The 24,303-nt window shown below is 44.1% G+C and overlaps 1 protein-coding gene across 1 annotated transcript; it reads left to right on the top strand.

Moving 5' to 3' along the window:
- Positions 1-16,147: 16,147 nt before the first annotated feature.
- Positions 16,148-19,563, top strand: LOC127317701 (transport inhibitor response 1-like protein). The gene is made up of 3 exons (XM_051348297.1): positions 16,148-16,845; positions 17,432-17,942; positions 18,026-19,563. The coding sequence occupies exons 1-3, from the start codon at positions 16,163-16,165 to the stop codon at positions 18,779-18,781; spliced, it is 1,950 nt and encodes a 649-aa protein (XP_051204257.1). The 5' UTR covers positions 16,148-16,162; the 3' UTR covers positions 18,782-19,563.
- The last annotated feature ends 4,740 nt before the right edge of the window (positions 19,564-24,303 follow it).

Raw genomic sequence — 24,303 nt, 5'->3', positions numbered from 1 at the left:
GTCGATACAAAAATCAACCATCGAAGGAAACATAATTTCTTCTATCGCAAAACATCGTGGTATGCCGCCAGGTAGCCTGGTAGAAGATATCCTGAGCAACCATCAGCAGCCAGTTGCATCCAGAAACCATACATTCCGATGATCCTCCGGGGAAAGGAACCGCCATTGCTGGATCCAATGTATAGTCATGTAAATAACCTGCAAAAAAATTCATAGAGTCTTTTCTGTTAAAAATAATATTGTTACGACAATTCTAATTTGAGCAAACTAAAGCTGAGACACCAATCCGAATTTTCGCGAAAGAAGTCTAAATAACCCCCCTAAGTATTGGATTTGGGATACTAAACCCCCTTAAGTTTGGACTGGGGCACTTAACCCCCCTAACTATCAAATACCAGGCAAATTACCCCCTCTGCCGGTGATAGCTGTTTTGGTAAGTGGTTTGAGCCGGCAGCTATTCCAGCGTGGCACCGTACCAAGATTGAGCTATCTCACCACCGTGCTCGACTTCAGCAGCAGCATGCGAGACAGAAGATCGAGCTGCTGAAGGTGTCCTTCTCACAGCACGACACCCGCCTGTCCATCGTATGACGGAGGCTGGCAAGGTCGTGGCGGAGCTAACCGTGGGGGTACATTTCCGCCGAAGTGGGTAGCACAATCGTCTGGCCTCTGCTGGCACAAAAACGTGGTCGTGCTCCTCTCTGACTCTGACGGGCAGGACGCAGGACTCGCTCAAGCCGAAGGGCGCCGGTCAAAACCTTGTTCGGCTTCTGTTCAGACTTCAGACAAGGCCCGTACCCAGCCCAATCCGATCCAAACGTTCTGCGTCGACCACGACGCGGCGGTGACGCACGCCATCCCAGAGGTCATGGCACCTTCTGCTTCATCCAGAACCAGGTCACGATCCAGGATCCGTTCGTGCAATGCATCAGCAGGCGCCTGGCGGGCTCCTCTCCGTGCCTGTGCAGGAGGCGCGCAACGGCATCACGTGCCTGAAGCCCTGAACCAGCTCTATGAGGGCAAGGAGAGGCGCTTCCAAGAATTGATTATACATGCCGCCTGAAAGGACACGGATGTCGCCTAGAGGGGGGGGTGAATAGGCGATTTAAAACTTTTACGAGATGGGCTTAACTAATGCGGAATAAAACTAGCGTTTACTTTGTCAAGCCCAAAGCATATATACTATGGTTCACCTATGTGCACCAACAACTTATTCTAAGCAAGAGTTCACCTATGTGCACCAACAACTTATGCTAAGCAATACAAGCAAGTATGTGATAGCAAGATATATATATAACTTCAAGCACGATGGCTATCACAAGGTAAGGTGCATAAGTAAAGAGCTCGGGTATAGAGATAACCGAGGCACGCGGGAGACGATGATTTATCCCGGAGTTCACACTCTTGCGAGTGCTAATCTCCGGTGGAGAGGTGCGGTTGCTTAGTGCTCCCGAACGCCACAAGAGGCTCACCTTGAGGTGTGGTTGCTCGATGCACACCAACGCCACAAAGGCCTCACCCCAAGATGCGGTACTCACACCACACACCGAACGCCACGAAGGCGCCTCACCTAAATCTCCGGTGACCCTCGCCACAAAGGCCTAGGTCACGGTTCCACTAAGGGATTTCCTTCGAGGCGGAAACCGGGCCTTACACAAAGATTGGGGCACACATCCACAACTTAATTGGAGGCTCCCAACAAATCGCCACAAAGGCCTAGAATCCGTCTAGGGTTCCAAGAACCCAAGAGTAACAACTTCCTTGCTTTCACCTCCACGAATCACCGTGGAGAACTCAAACCGATGCACCAAATGCAATGGCAAGAACACCACAAAGATGCTCAAGTCCTTCTCTCTCAAATTCCAACAAAGCTACAAAAGCTATTGGGGGAATAAGAGAGGAAGAACAAAGGAATTCACAAAGAACACCAAGATCAAGATCTAGAGGATTCCACTCACAAAGAGATGGATTTGATTGGTAGAAATGTAGATCTAGATCTCCTCTCTCTTTTCCCTCAAATGGGGGCAAGAATCATGGAGGGATTGAGAGATGGAGCAAGCTTCTCTAGTTCAACAATGGAGGGGTGAGAGAGTGAGAGTAGCACAGCCCAAGGAGGAAGAAGGGGGGTATTTATACCCCCAAGAAAATCGAGCCGTTTGGGCAAAAACGGGGCCGGATATTCCGGCCCAAGTTGGGGCCGGATTATCAGGGGCGGATAATCCGGCCTCGAGACAAAACCTGGACAAAATCCGGCCAAAAATCCGGCCCCTATCCAGAGCTGCTTTTCTTCCGGTCCTTAGACGATTTCGGGGGGGCCGGATATTTCGAAATATCCGGCCCGGATAATCCGGCCCGGATATTTCCAAAATATCCGGCCTAAGAAAGCTGCGAAACACCAAAACTAAAACGGGCATAACTTTTGCATCCGGACTCCGATTTCGATGATCTTGGGCTCGTTGAAATCACAACAATGAGCTCTACAACAATATGCATAGAAACATCATAGTCCAGCAAAGGAGGATAGAAACAAATGAAGAAAGGTTTGACCTATCTCAAAAAGACATACCGGTAAAACCTCCAATCTTGAAAATGCAACAAGTTGCCCATGGAAAAACCATTCTCAATGAACTAGAGCTTGTCATGAGAATAAGCACAAGCTCTAAAACATCACATGGATAAGATCCAAATAAAACCAAGAAAGATGATGAACCAAACTCGAAAACGCAACAAGTGATCTATGCGAAATACCATTTCGATGAACTAGAGCTTGTCATGAGAATAAGCACAAGCTCTAAAACATCACATGGATAAGGTCCAAATAACAACCAAGAAAGATGATGAACCAAACTCGAAAACGCAACAAGTGATCTATGCGAAATCCGTTTTCGATGAACTAGAGCTTGTCATGAGAATAAGCACAAGCTCTAAAACATCACATGGATAAGGTCCAAATAACAACCAAGAAAGATGATGCAAGGATGCAAAGGTTTGAGCTCTCTCCGAACGATACGATCGAGTTACTCACTCGAGAGCCCTCTTGATAGTACGGCAACTAAACTATAAACCGGTCTCCAACTACACTATGAGACCGGTGAGAAACAAACCCTATCAAGAGCAAACCTTATACTTGCGCATTCCACTTGAGCTCGATGACGACGATCTTGACCTCAACAAGATGGAACGCCTTTCTTGCTTGTGCTTGCTTGACGAAGTCTTGTGGATTGCTCCCCCATAATCCACCATGGGAGAGCTTCTTCTTCGAGCGCATCTTCACATATCCATGATCACCATATGGATGGCAAGACTCAAGCAAAGGATCTCTTCGAGATGGCTCATCTTGAACTTGCACTTCATTTCTTCATTCTTCATCATGTTGATGTCTTGAAGTAGCTTGAGGGCTCACTTCATCTTCATCTTCAAGACATACTTGACACTTGATATCCTTCATCAATTTCTTCTTATTGCAACCTTGAAGCCAACATATGGTTCAAGAATTGCCTATGGACAACTCCTACAAATATAACTCAATGCAAACATTAGTCCATAGGGATTGTCATTAATTACCAAAACCACACATGGGGGCTCCATGCACTTTCAATCTCCCCATTTTGGTAATTGATGACAATCTCTTTGAGAGGGTTTATATAAGGAATTTAAGTAACAAATAAGTTGAATATATAGAGCAAACTCCCCCATAATATATGCATGTGTGAATGATCTTGACTTTCATTGCATATATTGGCATTCAAAGCCTAGTGGAGTTTCCTCTAAATATTCAACTATGCAAAGCAACAAGATGCAATGCAATAAAGGCACATGCTTAAGCACAAAGCAAAGACATAACCAAATTCCCTTAAACCCTCCAAACTTCTCCCCCATTGGCACCAATTGCCGAAATGGGTGAAAAATTTAAAAGGCTAATATAGTGAGAGTTCCTCCATAGCGTGTGCATTTCTCATAATTTGAGTGGAATCAAATGCACATATCCAATGGCGAATATTCGGAAGGAATCACACTATAGATAGGATCAAAAGATTGCAAAAAGATAACAAAGTCAAGAAGCTTCAACAAATGAAGCAAGCAACCAAATGAATCACAAAGAGGATACCAAAAGAAAGATAGATATTATGATAAGATCAAGAAGATTGCTCTAAATAATATGAGGAAGCTCCCCAAGGTTTGTGCACAAAACTAGACAATTTGCATTGGAGTATAAAGTGCACAAACATGGAATCATCACTCCCATAATATCATTCAAAAACAAAAGATACCAAGTGAATCAAACTCTAATGATCACCACAAGATAGTGCTCTAAATCAAATGAGGAAGCTCCCCAAGGTACATGCATAAATTAAAATGTTGTATTTGAATACAATATGCATAACATGGAATCCTCACTCCCTCATTACCATTTAAAACACAAACATTTGGAATAGATCATAGATAGAGAAATAAGCTTAACACTTGCAACAAACAAATAGTTGAGCAAAAAGTAAGAGGCACCATAATAAAAGGCTCAACCAAGAAGATATGTGAAAGGCATGATAAAGCATATTATAAGACTATTATATGGATGAGCAAAAAGCATCATCATAGTCTTCAATGAATTATATTTCTTAGCATGACCAATCAACATGCAACAAATAAAAAAGATATCAAATGGAGATGTATCATCTCTTATGTGTATAAGTTTCTCTAAGTGGACAATATCACAAAGATATTTATCCACAAAGAAACATGCACACACCAAATAGATACACAAGAAAAATAGCATGATATCCAAGACGAAGTCATGCAATATACCAATAAGATTTTTGCTTAATAGCATGGCCAAAGGCTCAATATTATCTTATTGTACATTCATGAACTTCAACCACAAACAACTAAAATACATCACAAATATCAACAAGGGATAGAAGATAGTTGGGATGCATTTGAGAAAGGCAACAAGTATCACAAAGCGGGGATACCAAAAGAAGTAACTAAATTTGCACTTTCATCTATATTGCACATGTGAGAGCCTTGAGGAATTGATATGCAACAAAATTGCTAGATAGGCATAGTTGGGATGGATGAATCATGAGCATGATTTAAAATACTTCCCAACACATGCACTCATCTCAAATTACTCACATTCACAATAAAGAGGTTTCATTAAGACTTTTGCAAGAAGCACAACATTTGCAAATCAAGAGATTCATGCCAAGATGCAACCATAAGGTTGGATACAAGAAAAGTATGCATGAGAAGATACTTGTTACCAAGATAGCATTGGTGTGGATGTAGTAGATATGTGTTCGTTGATCATCCTAGCTTGCCTCACGTTACCATTGAGTCACCACTTCTTTCCAAGAGTGAGACAAGCATTCAATGCATATCCATTGTACCTAACACAAAGGTAAGTACAAAATGGTCCCCAAACTAATTGGGTCCAAGTAGTTAGACACACTACAACATATAGGACAAACTCCACAATTCTATGTGCATATAGATATGAAATTGAATTTCATGCACATCTTAGCCAAATTAGGATTTGATGGAGTTTACCCTATATATTGGATCAAAGAAAGTGACACATGCCATAAGATATACATATATTAAATATGCATGCACAATACTTTCAAGAACCAAAGGAAGATACAATTTGGACAAAACACCAAATAAACCAAGAGACAATGGTTGTCCAAATTATATCAAAGAATCAAATCAACACAAGATTGACTCCAAAGACTTATCTCATTATAAGAAGCTAATTAAACCTAAGCACAAAGGAATGAGATAACCAACTCCCAAGAGAGCAAGGTTCCAACAAATAAACCAAACCCTCGACACTTTTTATGATGGCACACAGTACCAAAAAGAAAATTTATGACTCCCAAAACCAAATTTTTGATAAAGATCAAGAGAAGTTTATATAACAAATATAGGAGAGCTCCCCCAAGATTAGTGCATTATCTAGGATTTAGAATATGGATACAAAATGCACACAACTAGGATCATCACACTACCTATATCTACTAAAAAAAGCTAAGAAAGTTTGAATAGAAAAAAGAACACATGGGAGTCAAAGCACAACAAATTCATGGCAATAAATAAGGCAATTTAAACACAAGATCCATAAGATGCAAGGAAGACACATGGGAGTCAAAGCACAACAAATTCATGGCAATAAATAAGGCAATTTAAACACAAGAGCCAATGTAGATATGATCAATAAATATCTACCTCATAATTGATTACCAATTGTCCTAGGACAAGAGGTATTAGGAAATATTTCGGTGGTAGTTTGTAAGTATACATAAGATCATATTTACAACGAACAAAGCATATGGTAAAAGATAAGAGTTAACCATCATGCAAAGATAGTTTCTTGATAGCTTCATTTAGTCATACCAACATGCAAGGCAATTAATAGTATTCATACCAACATGCGAAGCAATTAATAGTATTCATACCAACATGCAAAGCAATTAATAGTATGACTTGAAGCACATGGTTTTCCAAAAATGTATTGATGGACACGTTGTGAAAAACCATGCCAAGAAAAACTTTCACAAATAAGATCCACAAAGATATTAGCAATGAAGCCATTTAAGCAAATTGGAGCTTGTTTGAGCAAACATGCCACATAGGAGAGAGATAAATTACGGTATCAATTCTATGTGACACAACCTCAAATGTTCACATTTTCTAGGCTTGTAATATGCACAAAGCTTATTACTCCCCCATAATGTGATAAGGAATTTATTTTCACAAGAGGCAAATAAGATCCAAGTAGAGATATTAATGGACATTAGAATTTGAATTTCTCATGAAGATGACATACCACATAGAGACTAGATAATCTTGCAATATCAATTCTAAGTGGTATTCCTCATGTACACACATTGTTAGGATCATGAAATTCCCAAAGGAATGTCACTCCCCCAAAATGGGATTGTCCATTAATCGCTCATAAGAGCCATATAGGATACAACAAGATGCAAAGAGGCTCCAACACACACACAAATACATGGTGTGCAACCTAACATACATAGACTTGATTTCTCAAGAAAAACTAGTAGGATGCACAACATATACAAACATATGTTAGGAACAAAACTAACACATGCAAAGGGGCGAGTAACTTTCAATATAAAAGAGTTGAGCACATGTTACCGCAAGGAGGAACATTGGGTGTATGATAGAAGTAAGATAACCAAAAGACTTGGCTTGAGATAAGATAAGTGATGAAGATCCCTTAATTCTTCATGATGTAACCAAGTCTCCAATGCCCACCAACAAGCACCTATTGATCAAGTTTTGGATTGTTGGTCCCCAACTAAGTTGGGTCCTAAGAGGTTAGTCACAATAGGCTTGGCAACCCAAATGGTTCTTTTCTTGACACCACTTTGAGCACCAACATATTTGGCAAACACATTGCCACCCTCATCCTTACGAAGAGAATAAACATCATCAATGGAGATAGAGTTGGATGAGGTACCAATAGTGCAAAAAGAGGAGATGTGGCCCTTCTCACGGCATATGTAGCAAGTTCTTTTCCTCTCCTTCTTCTCACTAGATTTCTCCACAATGGGAGCATTGGCTTGATTCTTCTTGGGAAGTGGAATTTCTTCAACTTGAGGTTGAATATGAGTTTGAGCTTGAGGCCGCTTCCCTTTTTGCTTCTTCTTCAAAGGGCAAGATCTAACATGGTGCCCTTCAATTTTGCACTTGAAGCAAACAATCTTGGCCGGGTCTTTGACTTGTACTTGGCCCTTCTTCTTGTTGTTGTTGTTGTTGTTGGACTTGTTCTTGTTGTTGGATTTGAATCCAAGTCCACTCTTGTCATTGGGGGATTGTTGCACACTTAACATCGTGTCAAGTTTGCATTTCCCTTCATGACTCTTTACCAAGTCGGTCTTCAAAGAAGTGACTTGGGCCTTGAGCTCTTTGATTTCCTCTACATGGTTAGTAACAACACAAGTACTAGAGGAAGTAGAACCTTCATTGTTAGAGCAACAAGGCAAGGAAGATAATTCATCACAAGATTTAGCAATACTATGAGTGGATGAATTACTAGGACTAGCACATGGCAATATAGCATTTTGGGTAGTAGTGCTAGTATCCACATGAGGCTCACAAGGTGTTGCCTTCGATATGATAGTCTCATGAGCTAACTTTAGCCTATCATGGGAGGCTAGAAGATCCTCATGGGAGCTAGAAAGCTTTCCATGATTTTCTTCCAATTTCCCATAATTGCTAGTTAGCAATTCAAGTTGAGCCCTTAGCTCAACATTCTCCTTCAAGATAGATGCTTCACAAGAAGTAGAGTTAGTAGCACAAGCATCATCACAAGACATATTAAGAAGAGAAGGTAACATAGCATGCTCTTTTAAATATGAAGCTTGTAGTTGCTCATATGACTTGGTGAGGATAGAGTGTTCGCTCTCCAAGGCCTTGTGGGCCTTGTCTAGATCATCTAGATCCTTAACAAGTTTATCATGGCCAACACCAACTTTGAACTTTTCATTTTTAAGCAATTTTAATTTAGCTTTAGCATGGTCTCTTTCTTTAGTGAGTTTAGCAAATATTTCATTTTGAGACACCTCAAGGGTTTGAAGTTGCTCCTCAAGAGAGGCTACGGTCTCTTGTTCTTCTTCAAGATCATTCTTTAAAGATGCTACATCATCGGCATACTCTCGTTCAAGAGCACCCTTTTTATCAATGGTGTTCTCATGCATCCAAATAAGTTTTTGGCTCTCAATAGCGGTAGTCAAGATTTCAAAGAAGTGAGAGCTAGCAATTTTATCTTTGTAAAGAACCTTGAATACACTCTCACCTTTATCGCGTAGAGAGACAACCCAATCCTCTTCTTCATATTCATCCTCATTCTTATCACCACGAGACATATTAGGTTCCATGGTAGGAGGTACCGTGGAACCCTTGGCCATAAGGCATATATGAGGACCGTGAAATAAAGATGAGGAGTTACTTGAGGCTCCTTTCAAGATCTTGTCTTGACCAATAGAATCTTTGGTTTCCTCTACATTGTTAGACACACAACAACTAGAGGAAATAGAATCATTTTTATCATGGCCACAAGACAATGCAAGCATATCATCATTAGATTTTTTCAAGCAACTTACACATGATATGCAAGGACTATCAACACAAGCATGTAAATCATTTCTAGTGCTAGATGTGTTTAAGTCCAAAGATGAACCATTGCAATGAGATATAGATGAAGGATCATCAATAGTAAGCTCAATACCAACATTGCAATTTCCATCACCACTCACCATATCATTACCTTGTGTCTTGAAACACTTTGGTGAAGTGGATGAAGATGAGAACTCATCACGGCCGGAAGTGGAAGCAATACAATCATCCTCAATGATATTGGACACATCATATTTATCTCGAAGCTTTGTCCATAATTCATGAGCGCTCCCAAAAGGCATGATTGAAGAAGTAACTACATTGCTCACAACAATGGAAAACACATGAGAAGCAAGAGCATCGAGACAAGAGTTTTTCTTCTCCTCATAAGATAAATTTTGGGGATCCTTAGGAGAAGAAAAACCCATGTCAAGAAATCGCTCCATGTTCGGGAAATACCCGCAAAATATTAATCACATAAATTTTACATAGATATTTATTTGTGCCATCAAATATAAACAAGTTATTGTGATCTAATCCCCTAACCGACATCTTTACTCTCAAGGCGGTGAAGCCTAAGAATGAGAGACCTTGCTACTGATACCAATTGAAAGGACACGGATGTCGCCTAGAGGGGGGGGTGAATAGGCGATTTAAAACTTTTACGAGATGGGCTTAACTAATGCGGAATAAAACTAGCGTTTACTTTGTCAAGCCCAAAGCATATATACTATGGTTCACCTATGTGCACCAACAACTTATTCTAAGCAAGAGTTCACCTATGTGCACCAACAACTTATGCTAAGCAATACAAGCAAGTATGTGATAGCAAGATATATATAACTTCAAGCACGATGGCTATCACAAGGTAAGGTGCATAAGTAAAGAGCTCGGGTATAGAGATAACCGAGGCACGCGGGAGACGATGATTTATCCCGGAGTTCACACTCTTGCGAGTGCTAATCTCCGGTGGAGAGGTGCGGTTGCTTAGTGCTCCCGAACGCCACAAGAGGCTCACCTTGAGGTGTGGTTGCTCGATGCACACCAACGCCACAAAGGCCTCACCCCAAGATGCGGTACTCACACCACACACCGAACGCCACGAAGGCGCCTCACCTAAATCTCCGGTGACCCTCGCCACAAAGGCCTAGGTCACGGTTCCACTAAGGGATTTCCTTCGAGGCGGAAACCGGGCCTTACACAAAGATTGGGGCACACATCCACAACTTAATTGGAGGCTCCCAACAAATCGCCACAAAGGCCTAGAATCCGTCTAGGGTTCCAAGAACCCAAGAGTAACAACTTCCTTGCTTTCACCTCCACGAATCACCGTGGAGAACTCAAACCGATGCACCAAATGCAATGGCAAGAACACCACAAAGATGCTCAAGTCCTTCTCTCTCAAATTCCAACAAAGCTACAAAAGCTATTGGGGGAATAAGAGAGGAAGAACAAAGGAATTCACAAAGAACACCAAGATCAAGATCTAGAGGATTCCACTCACAAAGAGATGGATTTGATTGGTAGAAATGTAGATCTAGATCTCCTCTCTCTTTTCCCTCAAATGGGGGCAAGAATCATGGAGGGATTGAGAGATGGAGCAAGCTTCTCTAGTTCAACAATGGAGGAGAGAGAGTGAGAGTAGCACAGCCCAAGGAGGAAGAAGGGGGTATTTATACCCCCAAGAAAATCGAGCCGTTTGGGCAAAAACGGGCGGATATTCCGGCCCAAGTTGAGCCGGATTATCAGGGGCCGGATAATCCGGCCTCGGGGACAAAACCTGGACAAAATCCGGCCAAAAATCCGGCCCCTATCCAGAGCTGCTTTTCTTCCGGTCCTTAGACGATTTCGGGGGGGCCGGATATTTCGAAATATCCGGCCGGATAATCCGACAGGATATTTCCAAAATATCCGGCCTAAGAAAGCTGAAACACCAAAACTAAAACGGGCATAACTTTTGCATCCGGACTCCGATTTCGATGATCTTGGGCTCGTTGAAATCACAACAATGAGCTCTACAACAATATGCATAGAAACATCATAGTCCAGCAAAGGAGGATAGAAACAAATGAAGAAAGGTTTGACCTATCTCAAAAAGACATCTAGGTAAAACCTCCAATCTTGAAAATGCAACAAGTTGCCCATGGAAAAACCATTCTCAATGAACTAGAGCTTGTCATGAGAATAAGCACAAGCTCTAAAACATCACATGGATAAGATCCAAATAAAACCAAGAAAGATGATGAACCAAACTCGAAAACGCAACAAGTGATCTATGCGAAATCCGTTTTCGATGAACTAGAGCTTGTCATGAGAATAAGCACAAGCTCTAAAACATCACATGGATAAGGTCCAAATAACAACCAAGAAAGATGATGAACCAAACTCGAAAACGCAACAAGTGATCTATGCGAAATCCGTTTTCGATGAACTAGAGCTTGTCATGAGAATAAGCACAAGCTCTAAAACATCACATGGATAAGGTCCAAATAACAACCAAGAAAGATGATGCAAGGATGCAAAGGTTTGAGCTCTCTCCGAACGATACGATCGAGTTACTCACTCGAGAGCCCTCTTGATAGTACGGCAACTAAACTATAAACCGGTCTCCAACTACACTATGAGACCGGTGAGAAACAAACCCTATCAAGAGCAAACCTTATACTTGCGCATTCCACTTGAGCTCGATGACGACGATCTTGACCTCAACAAGATGGAACGCCTTTCTTGCTTGTGCTTGCTTGACGAAGTCTTGTGGATTGCTCCCCCATAATCCACCATGGGAGAGCTTCTTCTTCGGCGCATCTTCACATATCCATGATCACCATATGGATGGCAAGACTCAAGCAAAGGATCTCTTCGAGATGGCTCATCTTGAACTTGCACTTCATTTCTTCATTCTTCATCATGTTGATGTCTTGAAGTAGCTTGAGGGCTCACTTCATCTTCATCTTCAAGACATACTTGACACTTGATATCCTTCATCAATTTCTTCTTATTGCAACCTTGAAGCCAACATATGGTTCAAGAATTGCCTATGGACAACTCCTACAAATATAACTCAATGCAAACATTAGTCCATAGGGATTGTCATTAATTACCAAAACCACACATGGGGGCTCCATGCACTTTCACCGCCTTCAGCCACAGTTACAACGTATGGATTACAACTGAAAAGGGAGAGTGGCACCTAAGCTTGCGTACTGAATGCGTGCTTGGCGTGAGGCGCGAGCGCGGAGCTCGTGGTGACCGTGCTAGCTTGACGTGCAAGTAGGTAGCAGTGCAGCACTGCAGGGTGCAGGTTCAGAGTGTGCGTTCCAACATGGAGAGCATGCCGATCCTGTGTGCGGGGCGTTCAAGGAGGAGCTGCAAGACCTTAGCGCCCGCGTCGGCGACCGGCAGGAGTACCCAGAACACGGGGCGCGCTCGCCTGCTGGCCGGCATGAACTCGCATGCGCAGCAGCACATCTCGGTGACCTCCTCCGTTGGCAAGGATCCTCGGGCGTACCTCATTCCAAGATGGAGGATATGGTGGAGATGTCGCGTGAGAAGAGCCAGCGACCAGCTTTCGAAACAGCCATCAGAGTAGAAGATGGTGGAGACGTTGCCTGAGCAGAGCAGGATGCCACGCTGGACTAGCTGCTACACGTGGCTAAAACCACTTGCCAATGTGGACAAAACCGCTAGCAAAACAGGCCGGAGGGGTAATTTGACTGGTTTTTGATAGTTAGGGGGGTTAAGTGCTCCAATCCAAACTTGAGGGGGGTTAGCGTCCCCAACTCAATAGTTAGGGGGGTTATTTGGACTTCTTTCGAATTTTCGCCTTAGTTTTTGTGCCAATACCATTCAACCAATTTCCAAACATATTGATAATACTCGTAGGTGGCGAAATATCAAAAGTAGCATGAACAACACGCCAGACTAATTTAACAAAAGGACAAGAGATAATAAAAAATGATTCACTGTCTCCTCTAAGTCACAAAAATAACATTTTGCACCCCGTTCCAATTCCTTTAAGCTAAATTATCTCGTGTAAATAGTTTTTTCTTATTTAGGAACCACATAAAAACTTTTATCTTGGGTGGGATTTTCAGCTTCTAAAGGTATTTTTTAAGACCGTACCTTGCGGATCGTATTATTTCAGTTCTTATCCACCCTGTTGTGCGTGCGTGACTGCTTCTGAGATCAGGGTACGTACGTACCCTGTGTGGTCACTGGCGCCAACATGATGATTGACGGTGCGATCCGGGGTGAGCTTATCCGGAGAAGCCATAGTCGTCCATCGCTGGTACGCGCGTCGTGTGAGCATTTCGCTCGCCGCAGCCTACTCAAGGAAAGATCCGGGGCTTGGCCTCGCAACGGAAACCACGTCACCAACGTGCTTGTGGTCACGCCCAGGTACGCACATGCACGTACGTACGCATCCGTGCTGTCCAGCACCGTACCGTACAACTGCGCTACACGCTGTAACGTGGGCCCTACGGTAGCGTGGGTCCCTTGACTCAGAGGCGGAAGCAGCGGCCAGGTGGGGCGACGCAGTCCAGTCCAGCGTTTGGCTCGTGCGCGGAGCCAAAAGGCAGCGACGAGAAAAAAAAGAGCGGCAGGTGCCCCGCTTTTCCCCGTCCCCGTCCGATGGATTTTTAAAAACGGGAACAAAAGACCCGGAAAAGGCTTCCTAGTCCTAGCTGTGGAATATTTTCTAGTTTGTTTTGAAACTCCACAATGCGTTTAAAGTCCTTTTGGAAATTACGGTACTAGTAAAAGGATATATACGCCACAGTGAAAATTCGGTCTATCACTTTATCTCGATTTTTTTATATAGAATTTAACACTTTCACTATATATATAGCAAGCAAGCCGCCTCATGAAAAATCTTTCAGTTCCCATAGGTACCCTGGTAAGGAAAAGAGTGCGTAGAAAACTTGCTGCCCATTACATAATCGTTACATCATTTGCAATAACCGCTCTAATAGCGTCAAGGGGATCACCATGCGAAACAGTTTGGGTCACCTCCATGAGCTTGGCGAAGCTATCAGCTGCCTCATTTGCCTCCCTAGGACAGTGGGAGAAAATAACACGGGCAAAACCCCTACACAGGAAAGTAGCCTCCTCATATATTGCTGCTGCTACTCCCAATGAATTGCCCCCGTCGCGCATAGTTGTAATCACCTAGGGGACATCACTTCATTTTGATGGGGGACGTTGGCAACCGTTCTTTTTTTTTTTTCTATAGAGTGCACTAGCAGGAGCTTGTTTTGTATCGGCAACTCCAATAAGACCTATTAGGGTTGCTATTTGGATCGTCGGTGGAGATGCTCTAACAAGATTAGGCAATTTCTATTCATAGGACACCTTGTAAAAAGTAAATCCCGACGAGCTATTTTCAACCGCCGGATACCCTGTAATAAGCTTCTCCCCACCAATTTGTTTTGGCTTATAATCTAGTTTAGCCCAAACTCAATTATAAGCCAGAACAAATTTGGGGTCCAAGCTTCTAGGTGAAGTGGCGGGAAGAAGCTTCTCCCATAAGCCACCGGAGAAGGCGTGTCCTAAATGCACGTTTCTACTAGTAGTTTCTTTCGAAATTACGGTAGTGAGAGGATATGTGCCACCGTGAAAAATTTGTCTATCACTTCACTTCGATTTTTTAGTAATTTGCAGCAACGTCACTTCATTTTGATTGATGACAAATGAAAAATCAGAAGTATCTTCATTATCTCATTGATAACAGCTAGAGATGAATAGGGAAACAATGTAAAAATCAACCCAACATGTGATATAGTATTGGGTCGCGTAACACCAACATTACTAGAGGCAAGACTTTCCTTGACAAGATCAAGCATGGAATAAGAAGAAGATGAAGAAATGATTGTCATTACAATAATCATATGGACTATTACGATGTTATGCCTTCATGTGTTTTTCTTTCTTGTATAAATGTACTCTACCATACTAGGGCTGGAAATTTTTATGCACTATACTAGCCTATAAACGTTCTTGCTACGTCATGTGGGTAGTCAGGTAGTGTACATTCCTAAATCTATGTGTGAGTGCATGCTTTGTGATTCCGTTCGTTGATGCAATTTTTTTTTTGTATTTACCATGTTTTCTTCAACAGTGTTGTATCACAACAAACATATATACCTCATTAATGCCAAAACTACACATTTGAGGAGAAAATAACAAAGCCAATGCAATGAACCCTTTGATTCGGCCATCGTTTTCTTTTAGTGTGATAACCTATCAACAGCTTAACATAGCGTGGAGAACCAACCTGAGGTTGGGTGGTTAGGAGGGTGGTTGTACCCCCAGCCCACCAGAGTTCAAACCCCAGGTTTGACATCTGTGTGTCTCATAAAGGCGGAATATTAATTCAGTGGGAGGCGACGTTCCCGTCGACAGCGATGCGCCTGTGGTGACTTCGTCAATTTCAAGATTCAATCCGCTAGCTCAGTCTTCCGGAGGTGCTCATAGGGGTAGGGTGTGCGTGTGTGCGTTCATAGGGGTGAGTGTATGCGCGTGTATGTGAGCGTCTGCGTTTGTACTGTGTTTCTCAAAAAAAAAACTTAACATAGCGTGGAAACGCAAAATTATGGGAAAAAAAGCATGACCTTGAGCTAAAAGACACGTAACACAGGGCGTACACATACTATGCCGCAGGCCCACAGTAAAGTAAAACCAATCCCACTATCTCAAGTGAATCTCTGATGTCTAAAAAAAAAGTGAATCTCTGATGTCATAAAATGCTGTTTCAGCTTTTTCAAAATTTGAATATATCTATATACACTAGATCAAGTGTATATGCATCCAAATTTTGATAATGTTGAGCAAATTTCTGTATACTAGATGTTGTTCGTCCAAACGACAAAGGTATACGTATAAAAGTACACAAAGGTACTCCTACTTGGTGACCGTAGCGCAACGAAAAATATACTCTCAAAAAAAAAAAAAAGCTTCCTCCCCCGTCCACCTCGCTTCGCTTCTCCGATCTAATCATTATTTAATCCTTTTCTAGTCTCACATGAGCACTACAGCCCCAACTCCCCACCCTTGTCCGATCCCCCAACCACTACCACCACCACCGATCCCATCACACTCCTCCTCCTCCTCCTCCCCCGCCTCCGGCATGAGCGAGGCGGCGGAGGAGCCGGACTCGCCGCCCACGCACATGTCCGAGGACTCCAGCTCCTCCGGCGACAGGTGGACCCCGGATCTGCGGGGCGGCAACGGCGGCGGGCCGCGCTCCGCGCCTCCCGACCAGGTCCTGGAGAACGTGCTGGAGAGCGTGCTCGAGTTCCTCACGGCGGCGCGGGACCGCAACGCGGCGTCGCTCGTCTGCCGCTCCTGGTACCGCGCCGAGGCGCAGACGCGGCGCGAGCTCTTCATCGGCAACTGCTACGCCGTCTCCCCCGGGCGCGCCGTCGAGCGCTTCGGCGGCGTGCGCTCCGTCGTGCTCAAGGGGAAGCCGCGCTTCGCGGACTTCAGCCTCGTCCCCGAGGGCTGGGGCGCCTACGTGCAACCCTGGGTGGCGGCCATGGGCCGCGCCTACCCGCGCCTCGAGCGCATCTGCCTCAAGCGGATGACCGTCACCGACGACGACCTCGCGCTCGTCGCGCAGTCCTTCCCGCTCTTCAAGGAGCTCTCGCTGGTCTGCTGTGACGGCTTCAGCACCCTGGGCCTCGCCATCATCGCCGAGCGGTGCCGGTATGTTCCCAACCTCTTCTCGTCATGTGTCGCTGGCGACGCATTTTCCCTGGCTTGGGGTCAGCAGCTTGATTGGATCTCTGGCTGAGCAACCTCCACTGCATTAGGGCTTCTCCTTTGTCACTTAGTATTATGCATTTGTGCCATCCTTGAGCTTATCGTACTTGCGATGTCTGTCTGGTTGCTACATTTACTTGCATTTTTTTAGCTCAGAATATAGCTTCGCCAGCTAAGCTTGATGCCTATTCGTATTAATGGGGAGTACTTCCACTTTGAGCTTATCCCAGTTAGGACAAAACAGCATGCCTTTATTTAGTCAGTGCTCCAAGGAGGGCATTTGTGCCCATTGAGGAATGAGAAATCTAATCTTGGCTAGGGAACATTACAATTTATATCCCTCCGTTTGTAGTAGTAGACAATTTTGTGTACCGTTACATTATTCACGGTCCAGTTATAGCTTAATGCTCATCTACTTCGGCAACTCCTAGATTTGGACGTTTCCAGATGTGCTTGTTTTCCTACTATGCCTAAGTGAGCAATATGAGTATAAGCTGCCGTCTCATGGCTTGATGTGCTTACTTTGTAGGCATCTGAAAGTTCTGGAACTAATCGAGAACTCTGTGGAGGATGAGGAGGACGCACTAGTGGATTGGATCTCCAAGTTCCCGGTGTCAAACACATCAATGGAGTCCCTCATGTTTGACTGCGTTGGTGTCCCGTTCAACTTCGAGGCCCTGGAGGCCCTTGTGGCACGCTCACCCTCTCTTCGTCGGCTGCGTGTGAACCACCATGTTTCGCTGGAGCAGCTCCGCCGTCTCATGGCACGGGCTCCACAGCTCACACACCTTGGCACTGGCTCCTTCCGGTCTGACGCACCAGAAGGTGGGGGCATGTCGGTGTCTGAACTTGTGCCCTCTTTTGCTGCCTCCAGGTCTATTGTCTGCCTCTCAGGTTTCCGTGAGGTCAATCCAGAATACCTTCCAGCTATATACCCTGTGTGTGGTAACCTCACGTCCCTGAACTTTAGCTTTGCAAGCCTCAATGCTGATGATCTCATACCAGTCATTCGCCAATGCCACAAACTTCAGACGTTCTGGGTAAGTCCATAATAACTTTTATCCCAGGGTACTAGTTTTATCTGTTACTTCGTCTCATTTGAACCAAACTGCATCTTGTTTAGGTTCTTGATACCGTGGGTGATGAAGGCCTCCGTGCTGTGGCTGAGACGTGTTCTGATCTTCGTGAGCTGCGAGTATTTCCGCTGGATGCGACTGAGGACTCTGATGGGTCTGTGTCCGATGTTGGTCTTCAGGCTATCTCGGAAGGCTGTCGGAAGCTTGAATACATACTTTACTTTTGCCAGCGGATGACAAATACTGCTGTCATAGCTATGTCTAAGAACTGCCCTGACCTAGTGGTGTTCCGCCTTTGCATTATGGGTCGCCGCCGTCCTGATCGTATCACTGGGGAGCCCATGGATGAAGGCTTTGGCTCAATAGTGATGAACTGCAAGAAACTTACTAGGCTCTCTGTCTCTGGTCTTCTCACGGACAAGGCATTTACATACATTGGAAAATACGGGAAACTAATAAAGACTCTGTCTCTTGCCTTCTCTGGGGACAGTGACCTGTCGCTTCAGTATTTGTTTGAGGGATGCACCAGGTTACAGAAGCTTGAGGTCAGAGATAGCCCTTTCAGCGATAAGGGATTGCTTTCAGGTCTGGATAGTTTCTACAATATGAGGTTCCTGTGGATGAATTCATGCAGTCTAACCACGAGAGGTTGTAGAGAGGTAGCTCAGCGGATGCCTAACTTGGTGGTTGAAGTAATTAGGGAGCAGGATGAGATGGAAACAGAGAATGTTGATAAGGTGTACCTCTACCGATCATTAGCAGGGGCAAGGAGTGATAAACCTAAATTTGTGAAAGTTTTGTAGTCATCTTTTGTCTTCTGGAAGTTTGGCTGCAATTAGAAGCAGATTTTTCTTCTCCTATTGACCTGGTCGTGCTGCTTGGTCCGCTGCTCCTGATCGAGCTAGTTATAATTGGTTTAGTCCTGATCAAGTTAACCGGAGGAGCCAGTGGATTTCCTGCAAATGGTTTTCATGATTTTGCAGGGAATAATAATTTATCTTTCAGTGGACTGAAGAAGCACCAGATATGTTTACCCCTCATTGAAGTTCACTAGTTGCTTTGTTGATGGAGTGGCATTTGCCGTTGAAGGAGGAGTTCTATAATTTGTTTATGTGTATCTTCATGAGCAGCATCTGCTACATGAGAAAGTTCAAGACATAGAAAGCATACTTTGTTCTCTCACTTCGTCTGATCCAAGTATTACCTCATAGATAGATGAGGAGCAGAGCAGGGGCTGATTGCACTCAAGACTCCATGTAGCAGATTTTAGACAGTTTCTTTTCTCTCAAGCCTCAAAATATGGATTTCGTTGTTCAATTTTGCTCTGGCCATCACAAAGGACTAAGCAGCGCCCATTCCAGCATGGATTGCTGTTCTGTCATCTGCTTCATGTGTTACGATGATGCCAGTATCAGCTATGGTAAAAGTTCTCCCTTGTTTGTACTTTGTAGCCTGTAGATGCTGGTTTTGTATCCATCTGTAGCCCTTTATCCTTCACTACGTTGCACCTTATTTCTGCTATTAGTCAGAAAACTATTGGAGGACTTGAAATTTTAGTACTAGCAATCTTGGTGTTTTTATCGTACTACCCTATTGCTTGCCTTGTGTCCTGTTGCCGTTAATATAATGATTCTTGAATCCTGAGTAGTACAACAACAACAACAGCATCACTGTTCCAGCGTTGCGATGAATGTCCCTACAAATGATTTTGATCTTTACGTACAGCCCCTTGTTAATCAATTCACATGGGTCTGGCTGTGCCCCTTCTGTTGCTAAAATTTTCTTTTTGTGATATGCTAATCTGCATTGTTTTCTCCCCGAACCTGCCTTGTCGCTGCCACTACTCTGAACCTCTTGGTGATGGAGGCACACACGCACGTGCCCAGTGGTTGGGGGGCATGTGCCACTGTTTTTCTATGGTTACGAACTGCATCTGGGTGGCCAGCACTTGGATCTGGTTAGGTTAGTTTTATGAGGAGGGTTAGTTAGTTGAGATCCTGAGTGGCATTATGTGCAGCAGCAGCATCAGTTTTTCCTCATCTTGTCCTATTGTTTAGGCCGCAACCCATGTTTTGCCATTGGGCGGGGCTGTTGGCCCAGCTGGCTGGCCTTTTGTTTGTTTGCTAGTGGAGCGAATTAATCAGCCCGTCTCCAACACGGCGGCGTATTTGGGACGCATAATTTGTCCACGACGCAAAAATGGCCTGCGGTTTTTGTTCGCGCGTCCGTTTGCGCGGGGTGCCTCCAGCGGACTGACGTATTTGCGTGTTGGTATGAATTGAGATGTTTCAGAATAACAAAATAAACAGTTTTAACGAAGTCATAGTTATTACATCAAATTTTAAAAAGTCTACATGAAAATAAGATGATATATTCGTCTAGGCATTGTCTTCATGGCCAGCCAATACAGATTCGTCTGTAGGCGTCTGCACACGACCTCGTCAGTGACTTCTATATTCATATGTATATAGTCCTCCCAAGATAATGCCCCAGGGATTGAGGGATTGACGCAACCAGGTCACCTTAGAAATTCCACTGGTGCTCATTGCGGCCATCGGGATGCTTATTCTCAACAATCATGTTGTGCATGATCACGCAGCATGTCATCACCTCGTGCATGGTCTTTAGCGACCATGTTCTTGCCAGATGACGGATAATTGCCCACCGAGCTTGCAGCACACCAAATTCTCGCTCCACATCTTTCCTGCAAGCCTCTTGCATCTTGGCAAACCTCATTGTCTTCTTCGAGTTTGGATTATGGACAGTCTTCACGAGTGTGGCTCAGTGAGGTTAGATGCCATCATCAAAATAATATGGCTTGTCATATGTATTTCCATTGACCTCGTAGCTCACCCGGGAAGTTTTACCTTGCATAAGCCTGTTGAAAACTGGTGATCGGTGCAACACATTGATGTCGTTGTTGGACCGGCCATGCCAAAGAAATGAATGCCAATCCATAAATATTGAGATATGACTGCTTCAAGAATGACAGTTCGCCCTTCGCATGTCCGTTGTGCTGACCGTGCCATCCAAATGGACAATTTTTCCACTCCCAATGCATGCAATCTATGCTGCCAATTATTCTTGGGAAGCCTCTAGACTCGTTGATAGACACCAGCCGCCTTGCACCCTCAACTATTGGCTTCCTATAGTAATGTTGTTCGAACATGGCAATCACGGCTCGGCAAAACCGGTATATAAACTCAAGGCAGGTGCTCTCACCCATTCAAAAATACTCATCGAATATATCAGCAGTCATTCCATATGAGATAACATGCGAATAGCTGCGGAGCATTTTTGGTAGGAGGTAAAGTCTAGCGCACCTGTTGCATCGGGCCTGCATTAGAATTAGGGGTCGTAGTCTCTGACGACCCGTAAAATGACCATGAACAGGTCCCTTGACATCCTGTACCGGCATCCGAACATTTTTTCCTTGAACACCGAATCGGTGCGGTGGAAGTAGTCATTGTGGAGCCGCATGTGCCCTTCCACTCTGTTGCGAGGTAGGTTTTTTGAGCGGCCCTTCACAGAGTCCCGGTGCACCGGTGTCTGGCTTGAATTGTACTTGTGGAGGATGGAGACCGCAGTAGTAGCCATTGTCTGAGTTGACTGGTCGGACTCCTCGTCGGAAGAGTATTCAACGATCTCCGCGCGGAACTTGTCCAGCTGCGGATCAATGGCCGTGCACAATAGCGCTGAAAACACGAGTAAGAAGCCTACAGACGCAATTGATCGAGCAGGTCGCGGGCGGCGAGGCTGGGCTACGCAACCGGTAAATTTTGGCCCCCAAACAGGCGACATGTGCGCGCTAGAGCGTACCCCAACTGAGATCTTGATGTCCTGCGCGGCGAGGACCGAGCCGACGGCGTGTACTACAGCGGTGCGGCGTGGCGGCGGCGGGTGGGTTGGGTGTTAGCGTCGCAATAGGACAACAAAGAAGAGAAAAAAGAAGTAAATCGAAGCCGTCGATTTCGCTGTTCCTGATGTGTGGGACCGGGTAAAAAAAAGATGACGCTCGGCGCGTCCACGACGCATGTTTATGCCCGGTTTGCATCGCTGCGGACGGTCCGATCACTTCGTTGTTCCGTTGGAGATGCGCTCACGTTTACCCAGGCAGCAGCACAAGAGCCAAAACCGCTACCGAACAATTCGCCAAACATTTGGCCGAAGGAGCGCTTTTCCCGCGTGGTGTGCGATGGGCGATCGAATAGCTGCTGCCTAGACGAGATAGGCGTAGGTTTTGCTACATGTGCGTGCTGGCACATCAGCGTCCCCGTCTAGCTCGAAAGGTGATGGGAGCGTGAGCAGTGGGCAGACGCGCGTACGATCCGGGCTTTCGAATCTGATAACGTCTCGTCTTTTCGGACTCATCACGAGGTTCTGATCTGATGAATGGTGCTGTGTAGTTGTACTAGCAGCAGCGTGGGCAATGATGGCTTATCGCGTCCTGCAACGCAGGCTAGCTTGCGCCCGGTTTGGTCATCCGTGCCTTCCTCCTAAAACCGTCGTCCAGTTTCAGTTTAGCAATGGATTGCTGTTTTCCGTCATGGACCAGTTGGAGAAAGCTACGGTACCAAACGTACTACTTCCTACGATCTCCAGCGCTCGTTTGGCCCTGGTTTGCCGGTGTGGTATATACGAAGAGTCCTGCTATACGTACTACAGTACTTCCTACGACCTCCAGGGCTCGTTTGGCCCTGGTTTTCCGGTGTGGTATATACGAATACCTAAACACGGCTGTGGGTATAACCACGTGGAGTATTCCAGTCTACTGTAAACGTCTTCGCTCATGTGATCCGGTGACGCCCTCGACGCGCAAGCAAAGCAAAATCTTCCCCTTCTTTTGATAGGAATGTATCCGTACGTAGCCATCAAGGCATCAACGTATCCTGCTCGTGCGTCAGAGGTCATGGCGTCCAGTGGCGAATCTAGATGAAATCGGTGGGGTTCCAAGCTTAAAAACTTTCCTATTAACCTTTACATTTGGTAGGATCAACACAAATTTTTGGTAGATAAAAGAGCATTTGTAGTTTTAGAGGGGGTGCCATGCACCCATGACCCCTAGTGGATACGCCACTGATGGTGTCCTGTCCAGGTAGGTTCCATTTTTCGTGTCTGCGATTTTGATGATTCGTATTGTCTCTTCGTTGCAAAAACTTAGGGTTTATGCTTTTTTTTTATTTCACCTTTGATTTTACAGAATTGATCTAATAATTTTGTATTTTTTTTCACTTTCGACATTATAAGCAAATTTGGACATTATAAGCACCCATGAACCCTAAGTTTTATTGATCTAATAATTTGATTTTACAGAATTTTGATCTAATAAATTTGGAAGGAATATTTATATAAGCAGTTCTCATTGGAAAGTCACGTGATAAACAATAAACAAGCAAATGGCGGTGATTTGAGATTTGTAGTTTTATTGTTTTAAATATTTCCCAACTTGTCTTGTTAGTACTGGTTATTAATTAATGAAATTTTCTTTATGTAGATATGTCAATGTTCATGGCCATGTAATTGAGAGGTTTCTTGGTGTGAAGATACTACATCAGCTTCTCTTAAAATAGGTTTGAATTCTATATCTATAGACATGATCTATCTATGCCGAGATAATGAGGGCACGTATATGGTGGAGCCTAACATGTTTTCTACATCCACTTTTTGCTCATCAACCGTAGTTAGTGTTTGACACTAATTACAACCAATGAGCAAAAGAATGGATGCAAAAGGCATACATATTTTCATCCATGAAAGTGTCTTTGCAGCACATGAAAATTGCAGGGACCACTCATGTTGAAGACTCCATCATATACTTTCCGTGAAAATCCACAAATAGATAAAAAATTGTTCTATAAACATAGTATCAGATAATATTTTAAGCGACGTGGATGTACTACCTGAAACTTGCTTCATGCCAAGAAACTCGTAACTACATGGCGATGACAATCGACATATGTGCATGAGAAAGTATTTTACTTGCTAATATAATAAATCTGAAAAACAAAGCTATAAACCGCAGAATCACCAGTATTTGCTCTTTGTTGATTCATCACAAGTGTCGACAATAAAACTTCAAAATGATGTCCTCCAAGTCCTAACTCAAACATAATAGCATTGGTTGTCTTGTATGCACAAGACTTCACCAAGCTCTCCTATTAATCTGTCATGTTAATTACCCGCGCTTGCTGTATTTTTATGAAGATTGTCCACAAAATCAGCTGAATCGAGTAGCAGTAATCAACCTAGTCAGTGCGCAGGCTGCTAGGATGTACAATGACCGTTGTTTAGTCTGATGCTTGCTAATGTCATGAGATGTATCTCT

This window comes from Lolium perenne, chromosome 7 (assembly GCF_019359855.2).
Source record: "Lolium perenne isolate Kyuss_39 chromosome 7, Kyuss_2.0, whole genome shotgun sequence".
In the NCBI taxonomy this organism is placed as follows: domain Eukaryota; kingdom Viridiplantae; phylum Streptophyta; class Magnoliopsida; order Poales; family Poaceae; genus Lolium; species Lolium perenne.
This window is presented reverse-complemented; position numbering and strand designations above follow the sequence as displayed.